We start from the raw sequence: 11,905 nt of genomic DNA, 5'->3' as shown, positions 1-11,905 counted from the left end.
TTTTCAGAGATGATTCACACTGTTCAAATTTCGATCTCCACACAAACAACTTAATAAATAAGCAGGTTTCAAGGATACATTGGCACCATGCACAACAAAGCATCATTTTTCAGCTAATTAGTTGGAGCAAATTGTCAAACAAAAGTCTCTCTAAACCAAAATAAGAGTGTGTGCGAAGACATGGGGGACTCCAACATCAGCCATATGGAAGCCTATAGAGAGATGCAGGAGAGTCTTCCAACAGGCAAGATGGATAACTACATGGACAACTATTATATGGACTATAGCATCCCTCCTGGTGAAATCCCAGACACCACGCAGGGCCAGGCCTTCTTTGTGGCCACCATTGTCATCGGTTTGGTGCTTGTCTGCATCATACTCGTCTGTGGGATAGGAAACTTCATATTCATCGCCACGCTGACACGCTACAAAAAGCTGCGCAACCTCACCAATCTGCTCATCGCCAACCTGGCCATCTCAGACTTCATTGTGGCAGTGGTGTGCTGCCCATTCTTGGTGGACTACTATGTGGTGAAAAAGCTCTCCTGGGATCATGGACTGGTGCTGTGTGCCTCTGTCAACTATCTACAAACGGTGTCACTCTACGTGTCCACGAACGCATTGCTTGCCATTGCAATTGACAGGTGAGTCTGTTATTTCTTTGATATTTTTGTGGGTCTATGAGTGTGTCCCTGTGAGCATGCCCTGCTTCTTGAAAAATTATTCAAGTATTGTGTCCAGATTCAGATCAATAAAGCTTGTTGATGTTTTTATCCGTCAAAATCTCCCCTATCCAATGAACTTAACATTTCAGTCACAGAAGACGACAGGGAATTTTAACTTATCATCCGTATGAAATTGCGTGCTTGGTGTATGAATCACAAGAATACCCCAAATCCCACCAAACTGTTTTTAGTACAACCCTGTTTCCAAAATTTGGGATACTGTGTAAAACAGAAATTAAACAAAAGTGGATATTTTGCCAATTCTTTTTGACATGTGCTCACTTGAAAACAGTACAGAGACAATTTATTGAATGTTTTACCTAATCAACTTCATGGACTTTTGTAAATATATGCTTATCTTGAATTTGATGCCAGCAACAGGTTTCATACAAGTTGGGACAGGAGCAACAAAAGACTCAAAAACACAGGTAAATAGGTTAAAAGGTGATCATGATTGAGTATGAAAGAGTCTGTCACAAGCAAGGATGGGGCAGGCTCACCACTTAGTGAAACACTTGATTGTATAAAGGATATTGTTGACACTTAGCATAACCTTAAAGCACTCTGTTTTGTTGTTTTCATGTTCTACACATCCCAACTTTTTTGGAACCAGGGTTGTACATGCGCTGTTCCTGAACTGACCTCAGAGGGAAAAGATGTATTCTACTGGGATTCAACATTTAAGAAACAATACGCACTCATGAACAATAAAACGATCAGTATTCCCAAATGCGTGGAAATCTGCAGTCGAAGTTGCTATTTTAAGACAGGCGAACCAACTATGTGGTGAACAATAGACCCATCAATATTTGCATGTCTTGCTGATGCTAGTTTACTGTAAGCGATCAACAATCTGGCTCAGATGATGGGAGGATAACGAGAACAACAGTCAATGTCGGAGGTCAGAATGTCCTAGTTGAAACTTCTAATTTTCGACCTCAAAGAATTCCAGGTGCAAGATGCCAAAAGTGAACAAAAAACTTGGCTGACCAAAACAAACTGATATCTCTTTGGCAAGTGTACACAGAACTGAACTCTCATCAGTACAGTCTCCTCGCACACATTTGGTAACAGACGCCATATTACATTTTATTTTATGGCACTTTTATACTTGAGAATGTATCATAACATTTCATTCACGAGCCTTATACAAATAATGTAGTCTACAAATACACTCGCTCCAAAGGAAAACGTCCGACAACTGCTCCCTCACCCTGAGTTTATGAGTGGGAATTCTGACTTCAAATGGCATTTCATTGTGCATTTCCTAGTAAGAGCTCGGAAATGTTCAAGTTCCGAGTTGTCTGGGACGCAGCATTAGTAACACCTGTGCTTTTCCTATTCCAAAAAGTAAACTGTCTGCTGTTAAACATGCCTTTATTCAAATAAACTGAAAAGATCCCAGGGAGTAACAAAGCTTGACATGCCAGGCTAAAGGCCATGATCGCCTAACATAGCACTTTCTCCTTATAATTGATTGAGCTGACGGGGTCACTGACTGCACCTGTGTATTGATAAGAAAGACCAAGATTGCGATGAAAGTCTGAGTGATTTTTTGCTTTCCTTCAGCACTTTCAAACCAAGCCCCCCTCCTGTTTTGTGTGTTAAAAGTTCAATTTTCAAAAGTTCACAAATTGAAACACTAACTTTAATCGAACCCTGGTCTCCTGAATGCAACCTCCACCGCATCCCTCACTGTTTCTTGTACTACAATAATGGGTTGTGTAAACACTCTATGTGTTTGCGGAGGGATTCTTTTTTCTGCTTCCTTTGTTGTCAGGTTGAGTGTTAGTTCAGTCTAGTTTCAGTCCTGCTCTGACTCTGACTCTGACCCCAATTGTTTTTTTAAATGCCTCAAAAAGCCACAGCTGGTGGAAGGAATTTTATATTTATTTAAAACATTTGATCTACTTCTCGAGAAAAATAGGTGTTTGTCTTAAGATTTCTTTCTTCACATTCTGATTTTGTGACACTTCCTTGTAGTACACACATAAATGTAGGGAGACATACTGTATGTGGGCGCATGGGTGCACACAACACCGACAGTTTCATAAAGAAGCATAATTTATTTTTACAATGCTGAGGCTGGATAATGACTGTTTAGTCTGCCAAAGTAATCATTAAAAATTACTGCCTAGTCAATACTCCTTCCGACATGACTACTGGGTGCAGCAGGTTATGGAGAATGTGTAAATGATAATGCTGCAGCAGAATTGGAAAACAGTGTTTGAAAATACATATGGAATGTTTAAATTAAAATTTATCTAATGAGTTAGATGAGTAATCTATGCAAAACAATTTAATTGAATTATTAATTAAATGGCGCATTTAGAGAACATTTCTTGCCATGTCAACAAATTAACCTCCAAACTAATTGTTAGTTGACATTTAGCTCAACTTTATCTGCCATTAGAACAGTATATGTCAATGGGAATCAAATTAAGAGGATGCTGTGTAATGATGTTGCAAATTAAAAGTTAGAACACTTATTTTCGAACTTAAAGCAACACTATGTCCCTTCTTTACCTTAAGAAACAGCTTCAAAATCATGTTGATGGTACAGTGACTTCTAAGTGCTGTATCGTAGGCAACTGGACTTGTTTCAGTTTCTTAAAGACGTTTCACCTCTCATCCAAGAGGCTTCTTCAGTTCTGACTAACTGGAGGGGAGCTGCAGGCTTTTAAACTCTGCTTGGGAGTGTTCTTACAGAGTCGTTAAGGACACGTGTGAGCTCTGAATTTCAGAGTCGTTAGGGCCACTTGTGGGTCGTTGACCCGACCAGCCTATATGTGGGTTGCTAAGGCTAGGTGAGTCCAGGTGTGAATAGTTGTTAAGCTGTCTGGGGAGGGAACTGCGTTGTAGGTGGGTAATAAGTTATGTCGTAGGCCACCTCCTCTGTTCAAAGACGGTCATACCAGTTTGACATAGATGGATTATTTTATACTCTTTCAAACCATCTGTCTTCTCTGGCCAAGATGTTGACATTGTTGTCCTCAAAGGAATGATTTTTCTCCTTCAGATGTAAGTGGACAGCAGAGTCTTGACCTGAGGAGTTGGCCCTTCTGTGTTATGTCATTCGTTTATGGAGAGGTTGAATGTGTCTCCCCACTGGACAAATCTGTGCAGTCCTGGCTGCATTGAACAGCATAAGCTACATTACTCAGGTTATGCCTGGGTGTTTTGTCCATAGGATGGACAAGTTTCTGCCTTAGTGTGTTGCTAGGTTTGAAGTGAACTGGGAGATCCTCAATAAACAATGAGTTTCTCAGATATTCCCGCAAACATAAGGAATGACGATGTTGTTCCTTTTTTCCGTCTCTTCCTCTCTGTCTACTCTGAATCTTTCAGAGGTTTTTTACAAAGGTCCAGTTTGGGGAGATAAAACAGCCAATGGTTTAAAACAGAGTTTAAAAGCCTGCAACTCCCCTCCGGTTAGTTAGAACTGAAGGAGCTTCTTGGATGAGAGGTGAAACGTCTTCAAGAAACTGAGATAAGTCCAGTTGTCTACAGTATAGCACTTAGAATAACAATGACCTGGATGACTGAGAACCTTCATCAACATGGTACAGTGGAAGGGTAATAGGGTGAATGGTCTCTGTCTCAGCCACTGTCTCAGCCAATCTTGATAGTTTGATGTCAGCTAATAGAAGCGCTAGCTCCAAGTGCTAACCGAGTTAACGAGCTAATGGTGTCTAGAAGTTAGCAGTTAGCTTTCTTTAGCAACAAGTAAAACTCCAGTCACCTTGGTACTTATTCCATGTCATTAAACTGGTTTTATAACATTTAATGACAAGTCCAGATTGTACAACTTTATTTGAGGTTGAGAAAATCATTCATGACACCAGTACAAAAAGCTTTTGACAGTGCAAATAAACTCCATGACATTTTAATGACAAGCCCAAATTGTACCACTGTAGTCAAGGTCAAGAAAAATATTCACAACACAATTATAATGGTGTCATGACACCCAATGTCAAAACCAACCACACATGACAGTTTAATGTAGTATTAACACATATTAATTAATAATGTCAGTCATTTGCACAAAAATTCAAGTTTGCTCTTCTTACATGACTATTCAAGTTATTGGCAGATGTATTTTGAATGACACCTTTTTTCTTTTTCTTTTTTGAGATATTGAATAATATTTTTTTTAAGTAGTTTGATCATATGGGTTCCATATCCACACTGAAGAGGTCAAACCCATAGTGATGAAAATAGTATAACATGCACACATGTGCATGTTATACTAAACTGAGTTATTAAACTGAGTTTTACATATCTAAGAAACATGAATCACTCACATTTTTATGTTGGCGCATTTACAAGACCTGCCACTCAATTCAGTGCACTGTCATGCTTTGCATATGGATCAAAGATTGTTCCTCAAGGGCAAAGATATTACATAAATACTATGTCATATTGTAAATACCAAGTTCATATTGTAAATACTATGTACAGTATATACGAGTTTAATTCTATTTCTTATCTCTTATTATATTGTTTATTTTTTACTTTTTATTATTGTTTAAGTGTGATACTGTCCTTTGGCTGCTGTGACTAAGGAATTTCCCAATTTGCGGGACAAATAAAGGATTTCTGATTCTGATTCTGAAGAGCCTGTGCTCCTCTTTGAATCCAGCAAAATGATCTTCTTCTGATATGAAAAATTTAGTTAACTGAATAATAGACCACTGTGTATTGTAGTTTAATCTTCCATGAGTGACAGAGAGCCATTTAATTGCCAAATCGAATACTTTGCTTTGTATTATGTACTCACTCCTTGCTTCTTTGATGTAACAATAAGTCTTTGTTTTTCCAGGTATATGGCTATAGTCCATCCTCTGCGACCTCGTATGAAGTATCAAACTGCCTACTGCCTGATAACAGGGGTATGGATTGTCCCCATTCTGATATCCATTCCTTCTGCCTACTTTGCCTCTGTGACCACGTATCCTCGTGGTGGCACCACCCCAACACCTGACAAAGTCTTCTGTGCCCAGATCTGGCCTGTGGACCAGCAGGCCTACTATCGCTCCTACTTCTTGTTTATTTTTGCTGTGGAGTTTGTTGCGCCTGTGATCATCATGGCAATGTGTTATGCACAAATTTCCCGAGAGCTCTGGTTCAAGAATGTCCCAGGTTTCCAGACGGAGCAGATTAGGAAGCGGTTGCGTTGTCGCCGCAAGACAGTGATGGTCCTGATAGCGATCTTGACAGCATACATCCTGTGCTGGGCGCCGTACTATGGCTTCACCATCCTGCGAGATTTCCATCCAACACTCATCTCCCGTCAGAAGAACTCACTGGTCGCCTTCTACATAATAGAATGTATTGCAATGAGCAACAGCATGATCAATACCTTTTGTTTTGTCAGCGTCAAAAACAACACAGTTAAGTACCTGAAGAAGATTGTACTGCTGCACTGGAGGTCGTCATATGCCCCCAATAAGACTGTAGATGAGATGGATATTCGGACCTCCTCCATGCCTGTAACAGAGGAGATTGAGTGCATTCACCTGAGGTGTAGAGAAGAAAACCTGTAATATAACAGTCATTTAGATTTGGACTGCTGATATACAGAAGCTACATGATGTTTGACGGTCATGTTTTAACATGGCACATTTCTCATGTTTAAATCACATTTTGGAAAGATTACAGGCATCCTGAACCACAAGGAAAGGTCAAACCCTCACGATATATTGATTACTGGAGCATCATAGCTCTGATGTTAAAGGCAGGGATGGCATTTCTGGAGAAAAATAGTTAGATTGTTGAGACTCATTCCTAAGTCGTCAAATACCGTCGCTATGGGTTGGTATTATGTCCAAAATTCTGACCCAAAGCGTTGGTGTTTGACTCAACAATAAAATATTTTTCTCCAGAATGGCCATCCATACCTTTAAGCTTACTACATATGGTACTGCTGTTTGGGGTAGTATGAGAATGTAAGTGTTTTGCATACAGTGACTATAAACTTGTGATATGTTATATGTTGTAGCATGTGGATAAGACACATGGTAGACTTGTAAATAACAGCTGCTGCTGACCTTTACTGATCCATGATGTCAACTACATAAAGTTAATCTTTGTATTGCCTGTATCTGTGTTGTTTGTGTTGCTTTTCAGTAAGGTCAATTAAGACTTGATACTAAAATAATTTAATTGACAACTATTTTGTACCTTTATTTCTGTGTTTTTGATGTTTTTCTTCTTGTAATTATGTGGACTGTAGCGTATTAAGAAGGTCTTTTGAATGTTTTAAATAGATTTTTTTTTTTCTTGTTTATCTGTCCGCGAAAAGAATTGCATGCTTTCTTTGTAGATTAATACATGTGTGCTGATGTTAATGAACAGTGCAGTACTGGAAAGAAATCTATAATTATATTTGCTTTTTTCCTGTATATTGCCTGCCCTGTATAACATCAATAGACTTTATTATCAGCTGTTAATCTTCAGATGTGTGATACTTCACAGCATATGGCATTGTGACTATCATCATAAACCTTGTCATGTATAGACATGAACATAAATAGTCAAGGGATGAAGATCAGCCTTCTCATCTGTTTTTTGTTTTTTTCAACCATCCCAGGTTTCTTGAAGACTTGTTTGTGAAATAAATATTAGTATCAGGAGTGGTGGGATTTTTCTCTGTTATGTTCAGTCTTACTCGAAAAAAAAAAAGGTCCACAGTGAACACTCAGTAAGATTATTTAAATCACAAGTAAAGTGGACCTGGAATGTGTGTCCTTGTAAATAATTTAGATAGGTGTCTATTTTTCTGGTGGATAAATTGGTAATGCAGTGGTTGTTAAGAAGAATAAAAAGTATCTCCTCTTTAAACATCAGCCTCGGGTTTTTGATGTCCTTCTCTCAAAATCAGCATGCAAGCGTTTCGTTCTCATTTAGCTTTATGCACTGCAAGTCAACAGTTTTTTTTTAAAAATCTGAAATCCTGACACCCGTGGTTAAACATGTATTAACAACCTGGCCAGCTCATGAATTTTACATTTCCTTATGCTGCTGAATATAAAGCAGCAAATACATGCAAGCTTCTTTTTGTTATACTATACTTTGGGATTATCTTATGAGCCATTGCCAAAATACATTGACCATCCCAAATAGTTGATATTCAAATGTGTTAATTATCACAAGATAGATCTTTCATTATTTAGAGTGGCATGCCTGTGTCTCAGCTTATAGAGTAATAGCAGAATAAGTTCAATGTAAAGAGTCATTCAGATGTTTGATAATCAGCACTGTTTTGGTACCATCTGTCCAGCCAACCTGGACAGAGAAAGGGCCTGTTTGGTATTCACCTAGAGGTAAAGTCAAGTTTTCAGCCCTATGTGCACTAGTTTAAGCTTGTGTTGATGAGCCATGTGGCATACCAAGAAGGAAACCTATCACCAGAAATAACTTTAATATTCCTTACATTATGTTCACAAAATTAGTTAATGTCCAAATAGACTATGTTTAAAGGTAGGATTTAGATGGATGTATGGGCAGAATAGTTTTTTCTTTACTGTATAATGACTTGAATCGTGTACCGTAAAACTGAAACCTTGATAGACGAGCAGGTCCAATTTTCCACAATTCCACCATGTTGCACTGCCATGTTTCTACAGTAGCTGAGAAATGACAAATCAAACACTGGCTTTAACTTTTAGTGGCCACTTAAGGAGCGGTCACTCTGGTGATATGTTGCCCTCTATTTGTCTTGACAGAATGTTCTCGATAGGTTCTTATGGCACCTTTAAGATCTCGGTCACAGTTTAATGGCAATTCAAATCTCATTTAATGGGACACAGATGGTTTTCCCAAAATGGCAATATATTTAATGAGTGATGTGACCTTAGCAGCTGTCATTTGTGTTTCTGTCAAGGTGTAAATGACAGATCAAATCACCTGGAACTCACCTGTAAACTAAGAAAAGATTTCTTGCCTAACATATCATTTTAAAAGGCAATATAGAAAATATTTAGAAGGTTTCTGCTTTTTTTGCATGGTTATGTAGCACCATGTGTACTTTTGGACCATCAAGCTTTGAGACTCTGCATCCTCCACTAAGCTGGTCATCTAATGCACAATTTGGTGTAGTTCATGCAGATTCCTTGAGATTTGTGCTTTCTTCAAATCCAGTTTATCGTTTTACACTTTTTACACTTCATGCGTGTTTTTAAAGTGGATGATGAGATTTGATGTGTTGAAAATTCTTGCCTATTAGTTAAAAAACAAACCACACATGCACACTACACCTGTGTCACTCTTAGGTCATGCTAGGGTCGTGTTCAGCCAGCCAATTTCTTCTTCTTTGAATATAAATACAGTAACTTTTTGTTCCTCACATTAATAGCATCTATGGGTCATTAAGCAGCCCCTGCATCTTACTGTCTTGTAGGCCCTGCTCCTGCCTCTCACCTCTTCCACCATCGAGGCTCCATTGTGGACAGTAATAAAGATAAATATCAAATCAGGAGGGTGATGCTGCTCAGCAATTGTGCTGTTTCTCTTGCTGATGGGTAATTATTCCCAAATGGTGTCAACACCTCAATATGACTAATGCATTGAGGCTTCAAGTTTATAAATCTAGTCTCTCCTTAAGGCCTCTTTACACTGTGAGAGAGAAAGAGTGTTGCAGACAAAAGTTGACAATTGGGATAAACATGATGAACATTCATACTGCACAGTCTGGCAGAAGAGTTTATTACTGTAGATCCAATAGTACAGAGTCCTGCACAGTCCTAGTGCCGACTAAAAATGACATGAAATCCACTTTCTTGCAGTAGACAACTTTTTTGCTTCTACTTATCATTCTGAAGTAAATACTGATTGCACAGTGTAATGATTGTTGAAAAATGACCCCATCCACGTATAGATTGGTTCCCTATAAGCCTCACTTTCACTATGCTACTTGGCCTGCCTACCTGATAGAAACTGAGATTAAACAAGAGTGAATGGACAGACACGTTTCATTTTGATCATTCTGAATCTTGTACTGTGTAACCTTTACTCGCTCTCCCCATTGCTCCCCAAGGTATCAAAAATGAAACAGAAGTGTTCATGGAGTGTATATGATTAAAATTCTGTGAAGGGTTCATCAGGGCAGGAAAATAGCCTATAACATTTTTATCAGGTAGTAAAAACAGAATCAGGACCATGCACAAACATTTAAGCAAAGCAAAGAGCAAAAGAAATGGCACCCCTCTCATAATTATTTATGAAAAATAAAGTTACACACTCTGTCACTTACTTAATTTGTTCTCCTCACTTAATGATTTTCCTCTCCTTTCTTTTCCTCTTTTCTCCTTTTTTTTCTTTCCTCCCCTTATTTAGTTCCTCTCTCTTGCCTTTCCTATCCTCTCTCCCCTGTTCTCCTCTCCTCCCAATCACCTCCCCTCACTTTGTTCTTTTCACCTTGCCTTGCCTTCCATCTCCTTTCCTCTCGCCTCTCATCACACATCACACTGGGTCTCCCTGGAACACCTCCCCAGGCTGTTATTTCTCAGATCCACCCTGATCCACAGCTGCTATGATTTCTCTCCTTCTATCTCTCTCTCTCTCTCTCTCTCTCTCTCTCTCTCTCACACACACACACACCACATACACCCCCCCCCCCCCCACACACACACACACACACACACAATTCAAATATACACAGAGTGAATACCACACATAATGATTCATACTACCAGTGAAATACTCCCCAGAGTGCACAGACACTACACAGGATCATTCTCCTGCTTTAGAGGAGCATCCTCCTCATGCCTTGTCTTGTAAGATTCTGTTGACCTCATGTCTTGCTCAAAGACAAGCAGGAGAAAGTTATTATCTTGTTAAATAAGATATTTATCTTGTGTTTGGAACAATCCACAGGTACTGTAACAGGTTCAATGGTAACAGGTGAGTATCATGATTTGCAATGAAAGGGGCATCCTCCAAAGGCTCAGATGCAAGATGGACCAGGTTCATCACATAGTGAAACACATGATTGTATTAAGGATATTACTGCATGGGCTTGGGAACACTTTATTTAACCATTAACACAGTAAATCATTGCAAATTATTCTGTTTTTTATTCTATATTGTGTTTTCTGTTGTTGAAAGTTGTTTAAAGCGTGTTGTGGCTCCAGCGGAAGCTGCAAGGAATCAGATGAATTGCCTCCAGTGATTTTTGTCTTGTCCTGATTTCTTCAAGATCAAAATAATGCTTTATAATTTCCCCTGCTAACTTCAGTCTGATGGCAAGCCAGCAACATGATTTTGGTTTGCTAGTCTAAAAGTAGCTAAAGAAACGATAGCCTGCAGATGGAAACCCACGCACTCCAAATATTCAAGAGGGAAAGGTCGCTTTCATTATTGGATATAGTATCTATTGAAGGTTCTGCATCAGAAATGCATTGTGGTTGTATTGTCATACTTGCCATCGACCTGCAGTCTATATATACCATATGTCTGCAAATCCAATCCAATCAATTTTATATATACAGCCCAAAATCACAATCACATTGCCTCAGTGGACATTATAATCTGTACAGTGTACGAAACCCTCTGTCCTTAGACCCTCGATTCGAGTGAGGAAAAAACCTTTTTAATAGGGAAAAAAAAGATGGAAGAAACCTCATGAAGAGCCACAGAGGAGAAGAGCCAGCTGACTTCTTTTTAACCCTTGGAACCGCAGGAGCCCTGAATTCTGGGAGTGTAGTGCAAGAGGAGGAATATATGGTATAATGAGATCAGACATGTGTGGCCGGAGCACTGTGTACCCCCTCTCGCAGCAGGGCGCTGTGTTGTGCTATTGGGAGCACTGATTGATGGGCGGCACCGCGCCGCTATATAGAGTGTCCATACCTGGCGCGCGTCTCTCTCTCCTTTTCCGGATCCGCTGGTCCCTGGTGGTAGCTGTGGCCTGCCGTGGTGAAGCTTGGGTGGCGTGGCTGTGGTTTGGTGCTGTCGTGCTTCTTGGCGCACCTGCCGTTGCGGTGCGCGTTTCCTCCCGCAGCGCACAGGTAAAGCGCACAGTTGCTTCTTTCTCCCATTCAATGTGCCGAAATGCGTAATGGTAACAGTCTTCTCTCTGCACAGACTGTGGTGGCGTGGGGCCGGGTTGTCCCGCTGGTAGCCCCTCTGGGTGTGATTGTGCCTCCGTGTGGTAAGTTGGCGTTGTCCGCCTTTTTCTT

General features: G+C 39.7%; 1 protein-coding gene across 1 annotated transcript; it reads left to right on the top strand.

Annotated features, from left to right (window-relative positions):
• The first annotated feature begins 249 nt into the window (after positions 1–249).
• On the top strand, positions 250–6,271 carry prokr1b (prokineticin receptor 1b). The gene is made up of 2 exons (XM_073482381.1): positions 250–644; positions 5,548–6,271. The coding sequence occupies exons 1-2, from the start codon at positions 250–252 to the stop codon at positions 6,269–6,271; spliced, it is 1,119 nt and encodes a 372-aa protein (XP_073338482.1).
• Positions 6,272–11,905: the final 5,634 nt, after the last annotated feature.

This window comes from Pagrus major, chromosome 15, assembly GCF_040436345.1.
Source record: "Pagrus major chromosome 15, Pma_NU_1.0".
NCBI classification, from domain to species: Eukaryota; Metazoa; Chordata; class Actinopteri; order Spariformes; family Sparidae; genus Pagrus; species Pagrus major.
The sequence above is the reverse complement of the archived record's forward strand: the minus strand, read 5'-3'. Positions and strand labels throughout refer to the sequence as shown.

Bases quoted from the DNA above. Each gene is read 5' to 3' on its own strand.
- prokr1b (XM_073482381.1), top strand. From the start codon at position 250: ATGGATAACTACATGGACAACTATTATATGGACTATAGCATCCCTCCT. The intron at 645-5,547 runs GTGAGTCTGTTA...TTGTTTTTCCAG, and splicing joins CTTGCCATTGCAATTGACAG to GTATATGGCTATAGTCCATC.